The sequence below is a fragment of the Zophobas morio genome, unplaced genomic scaffold (assembly GCF_036711695.1).
Source record: "Zophobas morio isolate AGI-343-1 ecotype UQ-CSIRO unplaced genomic scaffold, CSIRO_AGI_Zmor_V1 ptg000020l, whole genome shotgun sequence".
Classification (NCBI taxonomy): domain Eukaryota; kingdom Metazoa; phylum Arthropoda; class Insecta; order Coleoptera; family Tenebrionidae; genus Zophobas; species Zophobas morio.
The window spans coordinates 5,514,117-5,539,966 of NW_026972125.1; the positions used below are offsets into that span (position 1 = coordinate 5,514,117).

A 25,850-nucleotide genomic window follows, 5' to 3' on the forward strand; every position below is an offset into this window, starting at 1 on the left:
ATTTGTGGTTTACAACGTTTTACAATTTAACTTTGAAATTGGAAAATCGAATATGTACTTTAAAATGTTGCAAACGTTTTATGTGTATCGAAAGCACGGGAAATCCTCAGTCAAATTTATCCGTTCAACCCTTCAGGAATTGATGTCATCTTACAATTTTGTCGAATCAATGTTATTTGAATATTAAAAATTAAATAATGAATAATTTTAAATTTCATGTAATTTTGAAAAAATTAAGATTTTGAGAAAAAAAAATGGACAACAATTTTTCAAGTTTTGCTTTTACGACCTCCCAATTTTCAATTTAATCATTTCTCGATTTTGTAATATGTCAGTTTCACCATTTTTAAATATTTAGATTTTTCAGTTTCTCTATTTTTTAATTTTAGATTTTTCGACTTTTCAATTTTTTATTTTTTAACTTTTACGGTTTTCCAAAATTTTTTATTATTTCAATTTTAGATTTTTAGATTAATGTTTCGGTTTCTCCATTTTCAATTTTTCGACTCAATTTTTCAACATTTCGATTATAAAAGCTTCAATTTATCGTTTTTCGATTTTTCAGTTGTTAGATTTTTTCTACTATTCAATTTTTCGATTTCTCGATTTTTCAAGTGCTTGGATTCTTCAGTTCTTCGATATTGTAAATTTTCTATATTTTAAATTTTAGATATATATTTTGATTTCTGGATTTATAAATGTTTGTATTTTTCTTTTGGATTTTCCAATTTTTCGACTTCTCGATTTTTTGAAATGACGATGTTTCGATTTCACAATTTTTCGATTTTTAAATTTATTAGCTTCTTCTAAGTTTGAATTTTTCAATTTCTCGACATCCCGTTTATTAAGCTTTTGATAATAATAATAATAATAATAATAATAATGTTTATTAACGGATATACCTTTACATATAATTATAAACATAAAATTACTTATAAATAAGCAAATATTAAAAAGAAGAGAAAGCAACAAAAACAAAAAACTAACATCCTAAAATACGCTTTGATTTTTCGACTTCTCGATTTCCCGATTTAAATTTTTTTAATACGTATTTCAATTTTACAATTTTTCGAATTTCCCATTTCTCGAGATTTCGATATTTGGCTTTTTAAAATTTTGGAATTTTCGTTTTCTTCAAATTCTCGATTTCTCACATTTTCAATTCTTCAGTTATTCGGTGTTTTAATTTCCGGATTTTTAAATTTTTGATCTTTCGATTTCCCGATCTTCAATTGTTCGACTTCTCGCGTCTAGATTTTACGATTTTCAAAATTTTTTATATTCGAATTTTCAGGTTTTCGGTTTTAAATTTTTGATTTCCCGATTTTTCGGTTCATCGAAATTTTGATGATTCGATTTCTCGATGTTTCAATTTCCGAATTTCGATTTCTCGATTTCTCAGTTTTTCAATTTTTCAAATTTTCGATTTCCCAATTTAAATTTTTTTAATGTATGTATTTCAATTTTTCGAATTTTCACTTTTCAATTTTTCGGTTTTAAATTTTTCGATTTTTCGATTTTTGATGCTTTGCTTTCTGGATGTTTCAAATGTTCAATTTCGACTTCTCGATTACTCGGTTTTTGATATTTCGAATTTTTGATTTTTCGATTTACTAATTTTTGGATATTTCAATTTTTCGACATTTCAGTATTGAGGTTTTGTAATTTTTCAATTTTTCCATATTTGCGATTTTGCAATTTTTCGATGTTTCGATTTCCCGATTTAAAATTTTTTAATACGTATTTAGTTTTCCAATTTTTCGAATTTTCGATTTTTCGAGTTCTCGATGCTTGAATTTTTAAAAATTTATGATTTTTCGTTTTTTTTTGATTTCTTGACTCTTCAGATTTTTCGATATTTTAATTTTCGATTTTTGTAATTTTTGATTTTTCGATTTCTCGATCATTTCATTTTTCAACCTCTCTTAGATTTTCGGTCTTTTCATTTTTTGACGATTTCCCCGCTTATGTAAATTTTGATGTTCAATTTTTTTCAATTTTTCGATTTGTTCTTTTTTTAAGTTTAGTTTTTTTTCACTTTTTCGATTTTTCAACTTCTCAATTTTTCCATTTCTGGATCTTTTTATTGATTTTGATATTTATTTCATTATCTCAATTGGATTTCTCGATTTCTCGGTTTTACGATTGTTCGACTTTTCGATTTCCCAATTTAAATTTTTTATTATTTCCATTTGTCGGTTTTTCCATTTTTCGACAATTAAATTTTGGAATATTTTCCACGTTTCTAAAGTTTAGATTTTTCAAAATCTCTATTTCTAGTTTCCTTGTTTTTTAGTTTTTCGATTTTGTATGTTTCACATTTTTTGATTTTACAATTTTTTGATATTTCGATTTCCCGATTTATATTTTTTTAATACGTATTTCAATTTTCCAATTTTTCGAATTTACGATTTCTCGGGATTTCGATTCTTGGGTTTTTAAAATTTTTGATTTTTCGTTTTTTCAATTTCTCGATTTCTCAAATTTTCAATTCTTCAGTTATACGATGTTTTAATTTCCGATTTTTTAAATTTTTAATGTTTCGATTTCCCGATCTTCAGTTGTTCGACTTCTCGCGTCTAGATTTTACGGTTTTTCAATTTTTCGATTTTCAAAATTTTTTTATATTCGAATTTTCAGTTTTTCTGTTTTAATTTTCCGATTTCTCGATGTTTCAATTTCTCAATTTCGATGTCCCAATTTTACAATTTTTCGAATTTTAGATTTCTCGACGTTTTAAAATTTTTCGAATTTTTAAATTTTTGATGTATTTTGATTTCTAGATTTTTCGATTTTTCAATCTGAGTCTTTCAATTTTTTCTATTGTTCCAATTTTTCGCATTTTTAAATTTCAGATTTTTCAGTTTTTTGACGTTTCGATTTCTCGATCTTTCGATTTTTCGTCTTCTCGCTTTTAGCTTTTTCAATTTTCTGAGTTTTCACTTTTCAATTTTTCGGTTTTAAATTTTTCGATTTTTCGATTTTTCGAGTTTTTAAAGTTTAGATTTTTCTATTTCTCTATTTCTAGTTTCCTTATTTTTTAGTTTTTCGATTTTGTAAGTTTAACATTTTTAATTTTTTGACTTTACAATTTTTTGACATTTCGATTTCCCGATTTAAATTTTTTTAATACGTATTTCAATTTTCCAATTTTTCGAATTTTCGATTTCTCGAGATTTCGATTCTTGGGTTTTTAAAACTTTTGATTTTTCGTTTTTTTTCAATTCTTAAAATTTTAGAATTTTCGGTTTCTCGATTCCCCAATTAATTTTTAAGCTCTATAGTATCTTTACTTTTCAATCTTTGCAATTTTTAGATTTTAGATTTTTCAGTTCTTTGACGTTTCTATTTCTCAATCTTTCGATTTTTGAAGTTTTCAGTTGTAAATATTACGCATTCGATTTTTTAGTTCTTCGATATTATAATTTTTTTTTGGCTTTCGAATTTTTAATTTTGAGCTTTTCAGTGTTTTGACGTTTCGATTTTTCGACTTCTCAGTTTCCAATTTTGATTTTTCAATTTTTCTTTTTTTCAATTTTTCATTTTTCTCGATTTATAGATTTCGATGTTTCGATTTTTCGATTGTTCAATTTCTCGATTTTTTATAATTTCAATTTTTTTGCATTTGGCCCGTTTCGATTTCTCATTTTTTGATTTTTCGATTTAGGCATTTCTCGATCTTTTGATTTCCGCGTTTTTCGATTTTTTCTTACAATTTTGTCGAATAAATGTTATTTGAATATTAAAAAGTACTTAAATAATAAATAATTTTAGATTTTATATAATTTTTAAAAAATAAGGATTTTTAGAAAAAAAAAAATTAATAACAATTTTTCAAGTTTTCAGCTTTTTGCTTTTGCGATTTCTCAATTTTCGATTTATTCATTGCTCATTTTCCGATATTTCTGTTTTCCGCTTTTTCAACTTCTCGATTAATCCATTTTTAAATTTTCCGACTTTACTATTTCTCGATTTGTCGAATTTTCAATTTCACGTTCTTTTTAGTTTTCGATTTCTTGATTTTCTAATATTTCAGTTTCACAATTTTTAAATATTTCGATCTTTCAGTTTCTCAATTTCTCGACCAATCGATTTTTCGATTTTCCGACTTTCTGATTTCTCAGTTTTTCGGTTTTTCGATTACTCAATTTTTTTGTAGTTTTTGTATTTTTCAATTTTGGGATATTTCAATATTTCGATTTTCTAATTTTTAGATTTTTCGACTTTTCAATTTTTGTTTTTTAACTTTTATGGTTTTCCAAAATTTTTTGTTATTTCAATTTTAAATTTTTCGATTTTTTGGTTTTTCAATATTACAATTTTTCGATTCCTCTATATATCGAAATTTCGATGTGTTGTTTTTTCAACTTCATTCACTTCTAAGATGTTTCGGTTTTTAGATTTTTCGATTTTTCGACTTTTGGGTTTTATCGATTTCTCGATTTTTCAAGTTCTTGGATTCTTCGGTTTTTTGATATTGTTAATTTTCTATACTTTAAATTTTAGATAGGTATATATTTTGGTTTCTGGATTTTTAAATGTTTGCCTTTTTCCATGTTTCCATTTCTCTCTCGATTTTTCGCCTTTTCGCTTTTGAATTTTCCAACTTTTCGACATCTCGATTTTTTTAAATGTCGATGTTTCGATTTTTAAATTTATTAGTATCCTCTAAGTTTGATTTTTTCAATTTTTCGACTTCTCGTTTACTAAATTTTTGATTTTTCGAGTTTTCGATTTTTCGATTTAACAATTTTTCGATATTTCAATTTTTCGACATTTCGGTTTTAGGATTTTTTTTTCTCGATTTTTCAGTGTATCAATTGTTCCGTTTTTCGATTTTTCAATGTTTCGAGTTTTTGAAGTTTAGATTTTTCTATTTCCCTATTTCTAGTTTTTTTATTTTTTAGTTTTTCGATTTTGTATGTTTTACATTTTTAATTTTTCATTTTTTGATTTTACAATTTTTTGATATTTCGATTCCCCGATTTAAATTTCTTTAATATGTATTTCAATTTTCCAATTTTTCGAATTTTCGAATTTCTCGAGATTTCGATTCTTGGATTTTAAAATTTTTGATTTTTCGTTTTTGTCAATTTCTCAAATTTTCAATTCATCAGTTATTCGATGTTTTAATTTCCCGATCTTCACTTGTTCGACTTCCCGGGTCTACATTTTACGGTTTTTCAAATTTTCGATTTTCAAAATTTTTTTATTTTCGAATTTTCCGATTATTTCTCGATTTTTCAGTGTTTCAATTCTTCCATTTTTCGATTTTTCAATTTTTTCAGTTTTTAAAGTTTAGATTTTTCTATTTCTCTATTCTTTTCTTATTTTTCAGTTTTTAATTTTTTAATTTTACAATTTTTTGAAATTTCGATTTCCCAATTTAATTTTTTTTAATACGTATTTCAAATTTCCAATTTTTCGAATTTTCGATTTCTCGATATTTCGATTCTTGGGTTTTTAAAATTTTTGATTTTTCATTTTTTTCTATTTCTTGATTTCTCAAATTTTCAATTCTTCAGTTATTCGATGTTTTAATTTCCGATTTTTTAAATTTTTGATGTTTCGATTTTCCGATTTTCAATTGTTGGACTTCTCGCGTCTAGATTTTACGGTTTTTCAATTTTTCGATTTTCAAATTTTTTCGAATTTTCGATTTCCCAATTTAAATTTTTTCGAATTTTTAAATTTTAGATGTACATATTTTGATTTCTGGATTTTTCTATTTTTGAGACTTTCAATTTTGTCTATTTTTCTAATTTTTTGCATTTTTTAAATTCAGATTTTTCAGTTTTTTGATTCTTCGATTTCTCGATCTTTCGATTTTTCGTCTTCTCAATTTTCAATTTTTCGGTTTTAAATTTTTCGATTTTTCGATTTTCGATACTTCGCTTTCTCGATCTTTCAATTGTTCAATTTCGAATTCTCGATTACTCGGTTTTTAATTTTTCGACTTTTTGATTTTTCGATTTACTAATTTTTGATATTTCAATTTTTCGACATTTCAATTTTGGGATTTTGTAATTTTTCAATTTTTTCAGTTTTTCGATCCTTCAATTTTTCGATTTTTCAATTTTTCGAATTAAATTTTAGGTTTTTCGATTTCGCTATTTCTGCTCTTTTGATTGTTTGGTTTGTCAATTTTTACATTTTCAATTTTTCCACTTTTGCGATTTTACAATTTTCAGATGTTTCGATTTCCCCATTTTAAAATTTTTGGATGTGGATTTCAATTTTCCAATTTTTCTAATTTTCGATTTCTCGAGATCCCGATTCTTGAATTTTTAAATTTTTTTGATTTGTCGGTTTTTTTGATTTATTGATTCTTCACGTTTTTCGATATTTTAATTTTTTGATTTTTAAAATTTTTAATTCTTCGATTTTTCAGTTCTTGGGAATTAATTAATTCTCCACTTATGTAAATTTTGATGTTCAATTTTTTTCAATTTTTCGATTTATGTTCTTTTCTTAAGATTTTTTTTTTCCACTTTTTCGATTTTTCAACTTCTCGACCTTTCCATTTCTGGATCATTTTATTGATTTTGCTATTTATCTCATTTTCTCAATTGGATTTCTCCATTTTTCGGTTTTACGGTTGTTCAACTTTTCGATTTCCCAATTTATTTAAATTTTTTATTGTTTCAATTTTTTCTCGAATTTTAAAATTTTTTCCAATTATTTGTTTTTTTCGATTTTTCGATTCTCCAGTTTTTCCGTGGTTTAATTTTTGATTTTTTTAATTCTAGATATTACAATATCCCGGTTTTTCGAATTTTTAAGATTTAGATGCATTTTGATTTCTCGATTTTTCGATTTTTCACTTTTCAATTTTTCGGTTTTAAATTTTTCGATTTTTTGATTTTTGATGCTTCGCTTTCTCAATATTTCAATTGTTCAATTTCGACTTCTCGATTACTCGACTATTTGATTTTTCGACTTTTTGATTTTTCGATTTACTAATTTTTGGATATTCCAATTTTTCGACATTTCAGTTTTGGGATTTTGTAATTTTTCAATTTTTTCAGTTTTTCATTTCTTCAATTTTTCTATTTTTCAATTTTTCGATTTCGCTATTTCTGCTCTTTTGATTGTTTGGTTTGTTAATTTTTCCATTTTTGCGATTTTACAATTTTTCGGTGTATCGATTTCCCGATTTAAAATTTTTTTTATTTGTATTTCAATTTTCCAATTTTTCGAATTTTCGATTTCTCGAGATATCGATTCTTGGGTTTTTAAAATTTTTTATTTTTCGTTTTTTTCAATTCTTCAGTTATTCCATGTTTTAATTTTCAATTTTTTTAATTTTTGATGTTTCGATTTCCCGATCTTCAATTGTTCAACTTCTGGAATCTAGAATTTACGGTTTTTCAATTTTTCGTTTTCCAAATTTTCTTAATTTTCGAATTCGCAGTTATTCAGTTTTAAATTTTTCGATTTTCGATTTCCCAATTCAATTTTTCGAATTTTCGAATTTTAGATTTCTCGACATTTTAAATTTTTTCGAATTTTTAATTTTTAGATGTATTTTTTATATCTCGATTTTTCGATTTTTCACTTTTCGAATTTTCGATTTCTCCGGATCTCGATTCTTCAATTTTTAAATTTTTTTGATTTTTAGGTTTTTTTGATTTCTTGATTCTCCAAATTTTTCGATTCTTCACGTTTTACGATGTTTTAATTTTCGATTTTTGTAATTTTTGAGGTTTCGTTTTCTGAATTATTCAATTTTTCGACCTCTCTTAGATTTTCGGTTTTCTAATTTTTTGATTTTTAAAATTTTTGATTCTGGAATTATTCAGTTTTTGGGTATTAAATTTTTCGATTTCTCGATTTCTCCACTTACGTAAATTTTGATGTTCGATTTTTTACAATTTTTGTTCTTTTTTAAGTTTTTTTTCTCTTTTTCGATTTTTCAACTTCTCGACTTTTCCATTTCTGGATCTTTTTATTGATTTTGATATTTATTTCGTTTTCTCAATTGGACTTTTCAATTTCCCAATTTAAATTTTTTATTGTTTCAATTTTTTTTCGAATTTCTAAATGTTTTCTAATCTTTGGTTTTTTCAGTTCTTCGATTTCTCTATTTTTTAATTTTTCGATTTTTTAAATTTCAACTTTTCGTAATACTTCTCGCTTTTAGATTTTTCGATTTTTCAGTTTTTCAATTTTAGTCCATTTTTCGATTTCTCAATCTTCAGATGTTTCAATTTCTGGGTTTTCTGATTTTTCTTTGTGATTTCCCGACTAAAACATTTTAATATGTACTTCAATTTTTGATTTTCTGAATTTTCGATTTCTCCACATCTTTTAATTTTTTTGGCTTTTCGATTTTTACCATTTCTCGATTTTCCTGTTTTCGATATTTTAATTTTCAATTTTCTGATTTTCCAACTTTCCGATTTCTCGATTTTTAAAATTTTTCGATTTTTTTGGTTTATTGATGTTCCAATTGCTCGATCTTTTGATTATTCGACTTTTCGGATTTTGATTATTTGATTTTTCATTTTTTCGAAATTTAATTTAACACTTCGTTGTTTTGAATTTTCCGATTTTTCGATTTATCTAAATTTTGATGTTTCAATTTTTCAATTTTTCGACTTCTCGACTTCTCGATTTCTAAATCTTTTGATCTTTCAATTTCCCAATTTCGTTTTCTAGGTTTTACGATTTTTCGAGTTTTCGATTTACCAATTTAAATTTTTTATTGTTTTTCAATCAGCTTTTCAAATTTTTCCATATTTTAATTTTCGATTTTTTTAAGTTTACATATTTCAATTTCTCGATTTGGCGATTTTTCAGTTCTTGATTTTTCGATTTTCGGATTTCGATTATTCGATGTTTCAATTTTTCGAAATTAAACATTTTTAATAGTTCGAATGTGAACATTTTTTTATTTCTCGATTTATTGAAAAACTAAAACTTCGGTTATTTCTTGATTGTTCGATTTCACAAAACAAAAATCGTAATTTTTTTTATAATTATTCAAAGAAGTAGAAATAACCTTTGACCAATTAATTTTTGGAAGCTGTAATTGCAAAAATAATGGAAATATAATCACAAAAGCTTTCAAAACGTCGGCTCGATTGTTCGATCGTCCCTCAACTAAGTTATGCAACCATTAATTCACGGTCCCGTTCGCACCCCAACTCGTGCCGTTTTTAATGAACCTTGTCGCGATTCCGCCTCCCTTGTTTCGGCAACCAACAATACAAGCGTGTGCACATTAACGAGGCCCCAAATCCTCCCGGTTTCGACACCGTCCGGTTTACATTTTCCCAAATTACATTTCTTTGATCTCGCGGCGCTCTAAAATAATTACAATTTCCATTCGGTGGCTTTGATAAAAGCTCCTCAAAGAAGAGTTATGAATTTTTCATATTTCCATAAATTCCGCAGCGGGATAATGCGGAGGAATTCTGCGTTTGCACTCAATAAACATGAGGTGGGTGCAGTTAGGACGTTCGAAATAAGCGCAAAACAAGCGCTTTTTGCGATGAGCGTATTTAGGAGTTCGGTTATTAGCTTGTTTCCATGCTAAAATTTTTGAATTATGCATAAAGCTCTCGACAGGCATAATGCTCCCTTTTTCCTGATGAATTTCAATTGTAAACAGACTGGAGGATCGCGTTATTACCTCTGGAGTCGGGAAGCGTGATTTTTCGGATGCGAGTTCGTTGCACGTTAATCGTTTCGTGATGTTTTATTCTATTTTTCAAAGAGACGGATGAAAAGGTTTTATGTTTGCGCTGTGTAGCGGAGATGATGGGAAACGCTGCGTGAATAAAGTAAGAGTGGAGCGATTTTCAGGCGGGGATTAGGGAGGCTTGTTGCTGTTGCTAAATTTTTGTTAATCTCGAGTTGAGATTATTGGCGGTATTTGGAGTTTGGAAACGGGAAAATAACGCTTGTTTGGCTTGGGCAGCTTGTGTAATCTTTAAGTCGAAATTTATTCACTTGCTATTTTACTGGAAGTTGTGTGTAAGTTTGGTAATTTGTTTGCCAACACAGAAACCCACACGAATGTCAATGTACTCTTCAAAGTTTCACTTCGGAATAACAAACTTTCGTGTTTTCCGTGTGGCGTGTTATTCTTTGTGTTTACTCAAGAAATTGACGTAATGTTGGTTGCCTAAGCAGAATTTTATAATTGACTAACAAAAAATTGGTCGGTTATTTTAATTGAACTTCCCAACAAATCCCGCTTCTTGGAAAATTATCAAATTTTTTCCGAGCTTTTTGAATGCAATTTTTTTGATTTTCAAGGTTTAATTTTTCTGTTATCCAATTTTCCAACCTTTGAATTTTTAAGGTTTTAAATTTTGCAGTTTATGAATTTTCTTTATTTTTTCAATTTTTCCCTTTTTATTTTTCGATTTTTCAAATTTTCGAATTTTTGGTTTTTGCAGTTTTTCGATTTTTAGATTTCTTTTGATGTTCGTTTCAATTCCCATTTCAATGGATTTCACAATTAAATTTTTTTTAATGTATTCCCATTTTTTGATTTTTCGATATCTCGATCTTTCGATTTTTCGACTTCTTCCTTTTAGATTTTTCGGTTCTTCAAGTTTCTGATTTTCTGATTTTTCGATTTCTCGATTTTTCGTGTTTTTTAAGTTTTAAACTCCGATTTTTATTTTTTCTTTCACTTTTTCCAATTTTCGACTTCTCGATTTCTAAATCTTTTGAATTTTCGATTTCACGATGATTCAATTTCTCAATTTCGATTTCTAGGTTTTACGATTTTTCGACTTTTCGATTTTCCAATTTGAATTTTTTGAATTTTCGAATTTTCGATTTCGCGACATCTCGGTTTTTCGAATTTTAAAATTCCAGATATATCACTTTATTGATATTTAGACTTCTCAATCTTTATTTCTCGCTTGTAGATTTTTCGTTTCTTCAGTGTTTCTATTTGCAATTTTTCGATTTCCCAATGTCTCGGTTCTTCGATTTTTAAAATTTTTCCACTTTTTCGGTTTTTCCGATTTCTCAATTTTTCAAGTTTTCGATTCTTCGGTTTTTAGATATTTTACATTTTTTGATGTTTCGCTTTTAATTTTTCGGTTTTTCAAATTTCCGAATTTTCGAAGTTCCAATTTCCATTTCAATGGATTTCCCAATTAAAATTTTTTAAATATATTCCCATTTTTCGCATTTTCGAATTTTACATTTCGCGACATCTTGGTTTTTGGAAACTTTGGTTTTTTTTGATTTTTCGATTTTTCAAGTTTTCAAATCTTTAGTTTTTTCATATTTTAATTTTCGATTTTTTAATTTTAGGTATTTCGATTTCCCGATTCTTCACTACGATTTTTTTCTATTTTTCAATTTTTCCAATTTTTAAATTTCAGATTTTCGAGATATAGTCTTAGCTTTCAGGCTTTTCGGTTTTTCAATTTTTGGGTATTTACAATCTCTGATTTTTCGATTTTTCAGATTTTCAGTTTAAAATTTTTCCATTTTTCAATTTATCAGATTAAAATTTTTTCATTTTTCAATTTCTCGATTTCTCGATTTATCGAATTTTCGAGGTGTCGATTTTTCAATTTTTCAATTCCATTTTTCGATTTTTTAATTTTTCGATTTTTTCGTGTTTTAATTTTTCGATTTTTTGAATTTTCGATTTCTCGAGAATTCGATTTTTCGATTTTTAAAATTTTTCGACCCTTCAGTTTTTCCAATTTATCGATTTTTAACGTTTTCGATTATTGAGTTTTTCGATAGAGAAATTTTAATTATCGAATTTTTAAATATTAGATTTTTCACTTTTTTGATGTTTCGATATCTCGATCTTTCGATTTTTCGACTTCTCCCTTGTAGGTTTTTCGGTTCTTCAAGTTTTTGATTTTATAATTTTTCTATTTCTCGATTTTTCGTGTTTTTTAAGCTTGAAACTCCAATTTTTAATTTTTCTTTCAATTTTTCCAATATTCTTTAGAATTTTGGATTTCACGACGATTCAATTTCCAAATTTCGATTTCTAGGTTTTACGATTTTTCGACTTTTCGATTTCCCAATTTGAATTTTTTGAATTTTCGAATTTTCGATTTCACGACATCTCAGGTTTTCGACTTTTAAAATTTTTTGACATCAGTTTTTCGATTTTTTTAATTTTTCAATTTTTCGAATTTTTAAATTCCAGATGTATCACTTTATTGATATTTCGACTTCTCAATCTTTATTTCTTGCTTTTAGATTTTACTTTTCTTCAGTGTCTCGATTTGCAATTTGTCCTTTTGAATTTTTATATTGAATTGAATTTATTGACTTTTATGTATTTTCTTTCCTTTTGAAATATTTCAATTTCTTGATTTTTCCAAATTTTGACATTTCGATTTTTCGATTTTTGGGTATATCGTTCTTTTTAAATTTAAATTTTTTTTATGTATTTAAATTTTTCAACTTTTCGGTTATTTCGATTTCTCGATTTTTCAACTTTCTATATTTTATTTTTCAACTTTTTTAATTTTGGATATTTTGATTTGCCGTTTCGTCAATTTTTCGTTTTCTCAATTTATCGATGTTTCAATTTTTCTTCTCCAATTTTAATTTTTATCTTGTTTTTTGAGTCATTCGGTTTGCAAATTCAAATTTTCCATTTTTTCATTTCTTCAATTTTTCGATATTTTAATTTTCGATTTTTCAAATTTTTGATGTTTTGATTTCCAGACCTGTCAATTTTTCGATTATCGCTTTCACATTTCCGGTTTTTAATTTTTTTAATTTTCGTTAACTGGCTTTATCGAAATTTTGATGTTTAGATCTTTCAATTTTTCGATTTATCCTTTTTTGAAGTTTAAATTTTTCTTTCACTTCTTTCGATCAACATTCTCTATTTTACAATTTTAAATTTCGCGACATCTCAGCTTTTCAAATTTCCAAAATTCTTCCAATCTTCATTTTTCTCGATTTCTCGATTTTTCTATTTCTGAGTTTTTCAATTTTTTGCATTTTTCAATTTTTCGAATTTTTTGATCTCAGATTTTTCGGTTTTTCAATATTTGGGTATTTAAAATTTCTGATTTTTTGACTTTTCAATTTTTCGATTTCTCAATCTTCTGATTTTTCAATTTTTCAATTCCATTTCTCGGTTTTTCGATTTTTTGACTTTTCGATTTTTCGATTTAAAAATGCTTAATATTTATTTCTATTTTCTCGATTTCTCGACATCTCGATTTTACGATTTTATATATTTTTCGACGATTATTGAGATTTTCGATATATATTTGAATATTCGATTTTTTTTAATTTCAGATTTTTCACTTTTTTGATGTTTGGATTTTTCGATCTTTCGATTTCTCGACTTCCCGATTTTCGATTCTCCAAAATCAATTTTTGCAATTTTTCGTTTCTTCAATCTTTCGATTTGTAATTTTTCGATTTCTCGATGTATCGGTTCTTCAATATTTTTTGATGTTCCGCTTTCCCGATCTTGGTTTTTCAATTTTCCGATTTTTCAAATTTTCGAATTTTCGATTTTGCAGTTTTTCGATTTTTCGATTTCTTTTGACGTTCGTTACAATTTCCATTTCAATGGATTTCACAATTAAAAATTTTTTAATGTATTCCCATTTTTTGCATTTTCGAATTTTACATTTCGCTACATCTTGGTTTTTCGAATCTTTGGTTGTTTTGATTTTTCGATTTTTCAAGTTTTGGATTTTTCAGTTTTTTCTATTCTTCACTACGATTTTTTTCTATTTTTCAATTTTTCGAATTTTTAAATTTCGAAATATAGTCTCGCTTTTAGATTTTTCGGTTTTTCAATTTTTGGGTGTTTAAAATCTCTGACTTTTCGATTTTTCAGATTTTCACTTTAAAATTTTTCCGTTTATCAAGTTTTTAGTTTAAAATTTTTTCATTTTTATTCGATTATTTGATTTATCGATTCAATAAGTTTAAATTTTCTGTCGATTCTTCGATTTCTCAATCTGATTTCTCGGTGTTTCAATTTTTCAATTCCATTCTGGGTTTTTCGATTTTTTAACTTTTCGATATTTTTGTGTTTCAATTTTTCGATTTTTTGAATTTTCGGTTTCTCCACATTTCGATTTTTCGATTTTTAAAATTTTTCGACTTTTCAGTTTTTCCAATTTATCGATTATTGAGTTTTGCAATAAACAAATTTTAATTATCGAATTTTTAAATATTAGATTTTTCACTTTTTTGATGTATCGATTCTTTCGATTTTTCGACTACTCCCTTTTAGGTTTCTCGGTTCTTCAAGTTTTTGATTTTCTAATTTTTTGGTTTCTCGATTTTTCGTGTTTTTTAAGCTTGAAACTCCAATTTCTATTTTCTCTTTCGATGTTTCCAATTTTCTTTAGAATTTTCGATTTCACGATGATTCAATTTCCAAATTTCGATTTCTAGATTTTACGATTTTTCGACTTTTCGATTTTCCAATTTAAAACGGTTTTTCGAATTTTAAATTTTTTGACTCTTCAGTTTTTCGATTTTTTTCTATTTTTCAATTTTTCAAATTTTTAAAATTCAGATGTATCACTTTATTGATGTTTCGACTTCTCAATCTTTATTTCTCGCTTTTAGATATTTCGTCTCTTCAGTGTTTCGACTGGCAATTTTTCATTTTGGATTTTTATTTTGAATTGAATTTATTGAATTTTAATATTTTTTTTATACTTTCTACTTTTGTAATTTTTTGTTTTTTCAGGTTTTTTTCTTTCCTTTTGAAACTTTTCGATTTCTCGATTTATCGAAATTTTGAAATTTCGATTTTTCAAATTTCTATTTTTTTTCAACTTTTTTAATTTTGGATGTTTTGATTTCCCGTTTTGTCAATTTTCCGATTTCTCTATTTATCCATGTTTCAATTTTTCTTTTACAATTTTTATTTTTATTTTGTTTTTCGAGTTTTCAATTTTCCAACTTCTGACTTTTTTAATTTTTAAAATTTGTAATTTTTCAATCTTAATTTTTTCAATTTTTCCTTTTGGCTTTTTATGTTCTTTATTTTTATAATATTTTGTTTTTGCAATTTCAAATTTTCCAATTTTTCATTTCTTCAATTTTTCGATTTCTCGATACCTCGGTTCTTCAATTTAAAAATTTTTCGAGTTTTCAATTTTTTCGATTTCTCGATTAAGTTCTCGATTCTTCAATTTTTTGATATTTTAATTTTCGGTTTTTCACTTTTTCGATTTTTCGACTTCCCGACATCTTTCTAGATTTTTTGATTTTCGATTTCAGGACGTTTCAATTTTTCAATTTTGATTTCTCGGTTTTTCGATTTTCCAACTTTTAAATTTTTTAGTTTTTAGTTTTGTAATTTTTTAACATTCTTTATTTTACAATTTTCAAATCTTCGTGTTTTCAATCTCTCGATTTTTCTATTTTTGAGTTTTTCGATATTTTGTATTTTTAAATTTTTCGAATTTTTAAAATTCAGATTTTCGAAATCCTTCTCGGTCTAAGATTTTGCGGTTTTTCAATTTGTGGGTATTTAAAATGTCTGATTTTTTTGACATTTCTGTTTTACGATTTCTCAATTTATCTAGATTTCGATGTTTCGATTTCTAAAATTTTTGATTTTTCGATTTCACGATGTTTCAATTTCTCGGTTTCGATTTCTCAGTTTTACGATTTTTCGACTCCTTAATTAGAAAATTTTTGAATTTTCGAATTTTAGATTTCGCGACATCTCGATTTTTCGAATTTTTAAATTTTTCGACTCTTCGGTTTTTTGATTTATCGATTTTTCGTTTCTTCTTAGATTTTGTAATTTTTCGATTTTCTTGGATTTATTAACTTTTCGTTTCTTCGTTGTATCGATTTTTCGGTTTTTAAAATTTTTGATGTCTGGATTTCCTGACCTTCCTATTTTCCAACTTCAGTTTTTGGTTTTAATTTTTTTGATTATTCGATTCTCGATTTATCGAAATTTTGATGTTTCGGTTTTTCGGTTTTTCGATTTATCGTTTTTTAAGTTTAAATTTTTCTTCCACTTTTTCGATTTTGCGGCTCCTCAGCTTCTCGATTTCTAGATCTTTCGATGTTTCAATTTCTCAGTTTCGATTTTTAAACTTTTCACTTTTCCAATATTTTTTTTTTTTAAGTATTTCAATGTTTTGTTTTTCTAATTCTAATTTTTTCGACTCTTTTGTTTTTGGATTTTTCAGTTCTTCGATTTTGTTTATTTTTCAATTTTCATTTCTTGAATTTTTCGTTTTGGATTTTTATATTCTTTATTTCTGCAATTTTTTGTTTTTTCAATTTTTCGTTTCTTCGATTTTTCGATTTGCATTTTTAATTCATTTTTGAGTTTCTTCAATCTTACGACATGTAATTCTCCGAGTTTTCATTTTAAAATTTTTCAGTTTTCTAATTTTTCAACATTCGAATTTCTAAATATGTATTTAGATTTTTTAAGTTTTTGACTTCTTGCTTTTAAATTTTTCGGTTTTTCAATTTTTCAAATTTGAAAATTTGTTAATTATCAATTTTTCAGTTTACCGTTTCTAAATTCTTCAATTTCTCGATTTATCGAAACTTTGATATTTCTATTTTTCAATTTTTCGATTTTGCAGCCTCTCTACTTTTCGATTTCTATTTCTATTTCTCAATTTCGATTTCTCGGTTTTACGACTTTTAAACTTTTCGATTTTCCAATTTATTTTTTTTTAAGTAAGTACCTATTTCAATATTTTGTTTTTCTAATTTTAATTTTTTCGACTCTTTCCTTTACAGTTTTTCAATTTTCCAACTTTCAAATTTCTCAGCACATAGATTTAGAATTTCTTTGCTTCCTAAATTTTTTGTTTCTTAAATTTTTCTATTTGCAATTTTTTAGTTTTTCATTTTTTTCACCGAGTTTTCATTTTAATATTTTTCAGTTTTCCGATTTTCCAACTTTTGGATGTTTCATAGTTTAGATTTTGCAATTTTTGGATTTACATTTTCCCGACTTTTCAATTTTCATTTCTTGAATTTTTCGTTTTGGATTTTATATTCTTTATTTTGACAATTTTTTGTTTTTGCAATTTCAATTTTTTCAATTTTTCGTTTCTTCAATTTTTCGCTTTGCATTTTTAATTTTCTTTCTTTGGTTTCTTCAGTTTTACGACATGTAACTCTCCAAATTTTCATTTTTAAATTTTTCACTTTTCCAATTTTTCGACTTTCGAATTTCTAAATATGTATTTAGATTTTTTAAGTTTTTGACTTCACTTGCTTTTAAATTTTCCGGTTTTTGAAATTTTCAAAATTTTTGAATTTTCAATTTTTCAGTTTACCGGTTCTAAATTTTTTCTCGATTTATGGAAACTTTGATATTTATATTTTTCAATTTTTCGATTTATTGTTTTTTTAAGTTTAAATTTTCGATTTCTAGATCTTCCGATCTTTCAATTTCTCGATTTTTAAACTTTTCGATTTTCTAATTTATTTTTGAATGTTTCAGAGTTTAGATTTTGCAATTTTTTGAGTTACAATTTCTCTAGTTTTCATTTTAAATATTCTATTATAAACGTAATTTTCGAAATTTTTTACTTTTTCAAGTTTAGCGCTTTAGAATTTTTCAACTTTTCAATTTTTCGATGTTTCATTGTTACAATTTTTCGACGTCACAATTTTGACGATTCCACAATTTTTCGATTTTACAATTATCGTGTTTTCCAATTTTTCGATTCATTGTTGCCTTCTTCTTTCCAATTTTTCGATTCATAACTTTTTCCGATCTTTACTTTTTTAATTTTTGTTTGTCAATGGTCCAGACTTTCGATTCTTTAGTGTTTCGATTTGCAAATTTCAAAATTGTGAAATTAAAAAATAAAAAATGAGAGAACGAAAAGGCATAAAATGAAAGAAAAAAATTTTAAATCAATATGTATATTGACGGAATAAAATTTCATCTAAAATTTTCTAATAAAATTATTAAAAAACTTTATTTGAGAGCTTGCAGCTACACTCCTTAGGTTCTTCGAGGTCTTACCATCATTCTCATCATTTTCAGACTATAGTCGGCTCCTCTGAAGCTATACCAGTACATTATATTATACATGTAGGGGGCTTGCCTCGCCTGTTTCAAATACCTCGACGTCGGATTACTCCCACTACAAGCGATGTACCACCAAGCTCCATCTACAAACCCATCATCAACAAAACCAAAAAAAAAAAAAATCGCTTTTCACCCACATTCGTCGACCGCGCAGTTACTTTTGACCCGTGTATCCTGATCCTTATCTTGCGTGGTAAATTTCATACCAGCGTAGCCACCCATGGAGTCCCCAGCGTCCCCCGAGTAGACACCCAGAGCTTTCAAAGCGTACCCCGTTTCCTCCGAGCCCACGAAAAAAGCATCATAAAGAGCGTACGCGCTCACTCCATCCCAGTCCGCCATTTCCACCAAAATTTCGTTATCGTCAGAAGCTGAAACTGGAATATTACCAGGTGTTTAGGTTTGTTTGGAAGCCTTGCCAGTGAGGTGATGCAGGTGCTCCAAACCTAGCCAGTGTTCCCCTCTCAGGTCACCAAACCCGATTTTGTAGTCGTTCCACTTCAAGTAAAAATCCAGTTGGCCGCTGTTCCTGTGGATGAAGTAGGTCCACCCTCCTCCGTGTGTCTCCATGTTGCAGTACACGGGAAACGGTTTTGGTGAAAATTTTGGCTGTATGTTGTAGACTCCGGATGCATTATGGCCTCGTTGTTGTACCTCGAGGCAGTTGGATGGGTGTTGGGCAAGTTTTTGAGTGACAGTGTTTAAGGTGGTCAAGATTTGGGCATTTTGGGACTCTAGGTTTCCTAGGCGTTTGGTGAGGTTGAAAAACCAGGCGGGTCTGTGGTCTTCGTAGGGGTGTTCGGTGGTGGAGACGGTACTCAACTAGAAAATAGTAAGTAAGTGTGCATAAATAAATCAAGTGGACTTACGACAGGCCGAGGTGCACTAGCTAGACCGACTAATATAACGCCTAAAATCACAAAAGGACGTAAACCTAGAACGTCAGTGGCCATTTTGTCGCTTTGTAGGTTATACAGTCACTGTCTTGCCGGCATTTTATTTATACGTTTCTTATAGTGGAGGTTATCTCATAACATGTGCTGATAATTGGTTAAATATAAAATAGGTTACAGTTTATAATATGATATCTTCTTAATTTGTAAATACTGAAAATCCCACACGTCATCAACTTCATTTCAGTCTTATCTTAGCAGGTACTAGCCCCGCCCACCCACCCTCTCGTCTCTTAGAAAGTATCTCGTCTGCCAAAATCTATTTTTAAATCTTATGTTCTTCGGTGTTTTTTTTTGTGGTTTGACCTACCATTTTTTCACTTAGTTTTTCCTCATAGTTAGATTTCCCAAAATTTCGCAAGTTGCTGGTCTTCTCTCCTTGTGATCATACTTTTGACGTTATGCTTCTGTTGGTTCTTCTTTCTGCGTTTATTTTACCACCGGAAAATTTGGGGTAAGTTGGACGTACTGATCACAGCCTCGCAGTTTGGATTTTTCGATTTCTTCATTTTTCCCTTTATTCATTTCTGGATTTGTTAATTTTCCAATTTTTTAAATTTTCGATTCTCTAATTTTTGACGTTTCTAAATCGAAATCTATTTTTTGATTTTCCCATTTTTAGATTTGACTAGACTTTTTAAAGCTTTGATGGTTCAGTTATCCAGTTCGTCTGTTCTTCCAGTTTTCAAGCTTCTGATTTTTTATTTTAATATTTCGATTCTTCAATTCTTCGATTTTTCAATTTTTAAAATTTTTGAATTTTTACCTCTATAATATCTTTCCTTTTCAATCTTTGCAATTTTTAGATTGTAGATTTTTCAGTTCTTTGGCGTTTCTATTTCTCAATCTTTCGATTTTTAAAGTTTTCAATTTTAAATATTACGCATTTTTAAATTTCTCGATTTTTCGATTTCTCAATTTTTCGGCTTTTCGAGTTCGGTATATCTCGATCTTTTGATATTTCGATTTCTCGATATTTCAGTTTATGAATTTTTCGGTGTTTCGTTTTTCCGATTTCTTGGTTTTTCAATTTTTCAATTTTTTGGTCTCGCGATTTCTTTTCTTAATTTTGGGATTTTTCAGTTTTTCGATTTTTCAATTTTCCTTCCGTTAATCAATTTTTCGATATTTCAGTTTTATTATTTTCAATATATCCAGTTTAAATTTTAGATTTTTCGATTTCTCGAGTTTTAAATTTTTCGATATTTTAATTTTTCAATTTTTAAAATTTCTGATTTTTCGATTACTCAAGTTCTCAATTTTCCAACTACATAATTTTTAATTTTTGTAATTGTTAAATTTTAGATTTTTTTAGTTATAATTTTTCCGTTTTTTGACGTTTCGATTGCTGGATCTTTCGATTTTTTGACCTCTTATTTTAAATTTTTCGATTGTTCTGTTTTCCGGGTTTTCAACTGTTTAATTTTTCGATTTTTCTATATTTAAATGTTAGGTTTTTGAATGTTTCAATTTTTCGAATTTTTTGTTTCGATTTGATGATTTTAAAATTTTTGACGCTTCAATTTTTAGATATTTCACTATTTTAACTTTTCTAAATTTTAGATTCTTCGATTTTTTACTTTTTCGATATTTCTATTTTTTGGTTTTTCGAATTTTTAATTTTGAGATTTTTCAGTGTTTTAACGTTTCGATTTTTTCGACTTCTCAGTTTTCCACTTTTTGATATTTCAATTATTCGTTTTTTCAATCCTTCATTTTCCTCGATTTATAGAGATTTCGATGTTTCGATTTTTCGATTTTTTATAATTTTAATTTTTTTTTACATTTGGCCCGTTTCGATTTCTCATTTTTGGATTTTTCGATTTCGGCATTTCTCGATCTTTTGATTTTCGGGTTTTACGATTTCTCAATTTTTTGATCTCTCGATTTCTTTTCTTAATTTTTGGGATTTTTCAGTTTTTCGATTTTTCAATTTTCCTTCCGTTAATTAATATTTCGATATTTCAGTTTTATTATTTTCAATATTTGGATTTTTCAATTTTTCCAGTTTAAATCTTAGATTCTTCGATTACTCAAGTTTTCAATTTTTCAACTACATAACTTTTTAGTTATCGTAATTTTTAAATTTTAGACTTTTCAGTTTTTTGACGTTTTTTTTTTCTCGATCTTTTGATTTTTTGACTTCTCAAGTTTAAATTTATGGATTTTTAATTTTTTGGTTTTTCAATTTTTTGATATCTCGTTTTTGGATTTTTCACTTTATCGATTTTTGTTAATTTTTAACTTTTCGGATTTTTGATTTTGCCCTATTTCGATTTCACAATTATTCGACTTTTCAACTCTTTGACATTTTCCAATTTCTCGGTTTTTCGATTTTTCGGTTCTTTGATATTTGTGTTTATAATTTTTCGAATTTTTTAATTTTAGATTTTTCAGTTTTTTGACGTTTCGTTTTCTGGATCTTTCGATTTTCTGACCTCTTATTTTAAATTTTTCGATTGTTCTGTTTTCCGGGTTTTCAACTGTTTAATTTTTCGATTTTTCTATATTTAAATTTTAGGTTTTTGAATGTTTCAATTTTTTGAATTTTTTGTTTCGATTTCATGATTTTCAAATTTTTGACGCTTCAATTTTTAGATATTTCGATATTTTAACTTTTCAAAATTTTAGATTCTTCGATTTTTTAGTTCTTCGATATTCCTATTTTTTGGCTTTTCGAATTTTTAATTTTGAGATTTTTCAGTGTTTTGGCGTTTCGATTTTTCGACTTCTCAGTTTTCTACTTTTTGATTTTTCAATTTTTCGTTTTCTCAATTTTTCATTTTTCTCCATTTTTCGATTTTTAAATTTTCCTTCCTTTTATCAATTTTTCGATATTTCAGTTTTATTATTTTCTATATTTCGATTATTCCATTTTTCCAGTTTAAATTTTGGATTTTTTGATTACTCAAGTTTTCAATTTTTCAACTACATAATTTTTTTAATTCTTGTAATTTTTAAATTTCAAACTTTTCAGTTTTTTTGACGTTTCTTTTTCTCGATCTTCTGATCTTTTGACTTCTCAATTTTAAATTTATGGATTTTTAATTTTTTGATTTTTCAGTTTTAAAATTTAGCAATTTTTGTAGTTTTAGATTATTAAATTTTTCAATTTTTCAATTATTTGGTTCTTCGATTTTTAAATTTTTGCTTTGTAGTTTTTTGATTTTTTCACTTATAGAATTCGAACTCGAAATTTTCGATTTTTCACTCCTACAATATTGCAATTCCTCAATTTCAAATCATCCGATTTTTTTTTCAAATTTCATTTTCAATGTTTGAATGTTTAATTTTTGGAGTTTAATGTAGATAATTATATAATTTTCTGTTTCTGTTATAAAATTTCTCGATTTTTAATCTTTCAGTTTTATATTTTGGAGTTTTTCAATTTTTTGATTTTTGAATTTTGGAATTATTTCTGTTTTAGAGTTTTAATTAATCAGTTTCAAAATCTTGCAATTTTTCGTTTTCAAAACTTTTCAATTTCTCGATTTTTATTTTTAAAATTTTTCTATATTCACATAATTTTTGATATTTCTTTTTACTTAGGCAATTATTCAATTTTTGGTTTTTCAATTTTATAAATTTGCAATTTTTGTAGTTTTGGGTTATTAAATTTTTCAATTTTTCGATTATTTGGTTTTTCGATTTTTAAATTTTTGCTTTATAATTTTTTGATTTTTCACTTATAGAATTCGAACCCGAAATTTTCGATTTTTCAGTCCCACAATATTGCAATTCCCCAACTTCAAATTATCCGAATTTTTTTCAAATTTCATTTTTAATGTTTGGATATTTAAATTTTTTCTGTTTCTGTTATTAAATTTCTCGATTTTTAATGTTTCAGTTTTATATTTTGGAATTTTGGAAATTTAAGTGTTTATTTTTAAAAAAATCTGAAAGAATCTTGGGCATGTGATGTTTCGATTGTGACTAAATTTCAAAAAAACTTTAAGGTCCTGGGTTTTATTTTTAGAAAAATGTGAAATAAGAAGAAATCTAAAAAATCTTGGGCTCTTTGGTGTTTTATTCTTAGAAGAATTCGAAGAAATCTTGAAATCCATGGTGTTTTGTTTTTGGATAAATTTGAAAGGATCTTCTCGGGAGTTCTGATTTTTTAATTCTATGAGAATTTAAAAAATTTTCAGGGACCCCCTGTTTTATTTTTAGGAGAATTTGAAAGAATCCTGGAGACATTCGATGTTTTATTTGTGAATAAATTTGATAAAATCTAAATATTCCTAACGTTTTAATTTTAGAAGAGTTTGAAAATGTGTTGGTGTCCCGTAGTGTTTTATTTTTAGAAGAAATTAAAAAATCTTGGGGTTTCTGGTGTTTTCTTACTAGAAGAATTTAAAGAAATTTTCGGATCTGTGGTGTCTTGTTCTTGAATAAATTTGAAAAAACCTTCTTGGAATTTCTGATATTTCATTTTTAGAAGAATCTGAAAAATTCTGGGGACTCCTGGTGTTTTATTTTCAGACAAATTTGAAAAAATCGTCGGGACACTTGATGTTTTGTTTTTGAATAAATTTTGAAAAAGCTAGATGTCCGTAGTGTTTTATTTTACGAGGAATTTGAAAGTCTTTGGGGTTTCTAGTGTTTTATTTTTAGAAGAAATTAAAAAAATCTCAAGTGTTTTGTTACTAGTTAGTAATTTGATATAAATTTCTTGGAAGTTCTGATCTTTTATTTTTAGAAAAATCAAAAAATTCTGGGGACCCCTGGTTTTTTGTTTCCAGAAGAACTTAAAAAAATCTTGGAAATTTGATGTTTTGTTTCTGACTAAATTTCAAAACATCTTGAAGTTCCTAGTGTTTTATCTTTAGAAAAACGTGAAATAAAAAGAATTTTAAAAAATCTTGGGCTCTTTGGTGTTTTATTTTTGGATAAATTTGAAAGAATCTTCTCGGGAGTTCTGAACTTCCATTTCTATAAGAATTTAAAAACATTTTGCGCTTTTTTTTTAGAAGAATTCATTAGCATCTTGGGGGCATTTGATGTTAGTAGTTATGTATATAGTGGGGCCCCTAGCTCAGTTTGACCTCATTTGACCTGACTTCTTTTTATTGAACATTTGTTGTCGCCTTGTGCTTTGTCGACTTGACCTCAGGGACGATCCTGTACTGCTCAGACTCGACTATCCTTTCATATAGCTATATAATATAGATATATAATCACAAATAGCAAGAAAATGCATTAAAAACCCATTTAACTATTATCACAATAAAACGGAGCGCCATTTAATAACAGCGAAGCTCTTTCGCGAAATTCCAAAGCTCGCAAACCATAAATTTGCAAAAAAACACTCGTTTAATCAAAGCAGCCAAGCTCAAAACCGTTAACATACGCTCTTTAATAAAAACACTTCACCCCATTCGCCGAGCAAACATTTTTTTCCTCCCCTATTTGTGTCCATTATTCCTTGGAAAAGGTCGCTTCTGCCATTTCAGCATCTCTGTCTCTTAAAACCCCGTTCAACACAACTCCACCTCACAATCGCGAGCTCGCAATAAAACAAATCGTTCGGAAAATAAGAAAAATCAACAGGATTTTCCACATTTCTCCGCAGAAATGACAATGTAGCCCGACTTAATTACCAATTAAAATGAGCTCCAAGTTTTTCAACTTTCTTTCGGGAGACATTCGAATATAATACTCCCTCGTTCGTAAACTTACCTACTTAAAACTTTATTTGGTGTTTCCATAAAGGGCCTATTTAAAAGTTTGGAGAGGCTTTGGGCCGTGTGTCATGTCAAAGATTCCGGAGCTACATTTACAAGTTCGCTTTAGGGTTGAAAAGGTACGTATTGGGTCCACCGGAGAAAGATTACCCGGCACGTCTGATAAAACTTAGTTAGAGGGACGATCGAAAACCTGACGCTATTTGTAGCACGTTTTTTATTTAGCCCATCACAAAATCACCGGAATTATTGCCAAACCCGTGCCCTAGTTCTTCGATAGACCTAGAGTGCCTTGAGCTGATACGTCGTTTTTAAAAGAGTCGACACGAAATGACGACTTTAATGTCAAAATAATTTGGTATTAGATCTAGAAAAATTGTTCCTTAAAACTTCATTTCTAATCCAGCTGATGAATTAAAAAATATAGAGGGTGTTCATAAACAGCTTTGATTAATTTTTATTTATAAATAATAATGAACGCATAGATAGCAAGATATTTTAAAAATCCTTCTAAAAATATTATGAGTAAAATTTTTTCAAATTTATTCCCAAACAAAATATCAAATGTCGGCAAAATTCTTCAAAATTATTCTAAAAACACCAATTGTCTTTTAAATTTTTTTAAAAACAAAACACCACAATTCCCGAAATTCGTTCGAATTCTTCTACGAAAAAAACACCAGACAACAATTTTTTTTTTTAATTTCTTCTAAAAATAAAACATCAGGAGCTCCCAAGATTTTTCCAAATTCCTCTGAAAATGCTGGAGTTATCTAGATTTTTCCAAATTTATTCACGAACAAAACATCAAATGCCAGCAAGAATTTTTCAAATTTTTCTAAAACTACAAAATCGGAACTTCCAAGAAGATTTTTTCAAATTTATTCAAAAACAACATAAAGTTCTAAAATTCCTTCAAATTTTTCTACGAAGAAAAGAAATGCAAAATCGTAATAATGAAACATTATAAAATTGAAAAGTTAAAAATCCAAAAACTGACAAATTGAAAAATTTCAAAACATAAAATTTAAAGATTGAAAGTCGAGAAACTTTATAACAGAAACAGAAAAATTATATAATTATATAAAACTACAAAATACAAACATTCAAAATGAAATTTGAAAACAAAATCGGATGATTTGAAATTGAGACTTGCAATATTGTAAAAAGGAAAAATCGAAAAAACAATTTATT

The 25,850-nt window shown here is 27.0% G+C and overlaps 2 protein-coding genes across 2 annotated transcripts in view; one reads left to right on the top strand and one right to left on the bottom strand.

The window, feature by feature from the left end:
- The window catches only part of LOC135131511 (CCN family member 1), a 187,494-nt gene that overhangs the window by 119,306 nt on the left and 42,338 nt on the right, over positions 1-25,850 (top strand). The window lies entirely within an intron of this gene.
- Positions 17,879-19,025, bottom strand: LOC135131512 (fibrinogen C domain-containing protein 1-like). The gene is made up of 4 exons (XM_064059289.1): positions 18,889-19,025; positions 18,439-18,841; positions 18,157-18,390; positions 17,879-18,102 (listed from the first exon to the last, which is right to left on the bottom strand). Exons 1-4 carry the CDS (start codon positions 18,970-18,972, stop codon positions 17,933-17,935), a joined length of 891 nt encoding a protein of 296 aa, XP_063915359.1. The 5' UTR covers positions 18,973-19,025; the 3' UTR covers positions 17,879-17,932.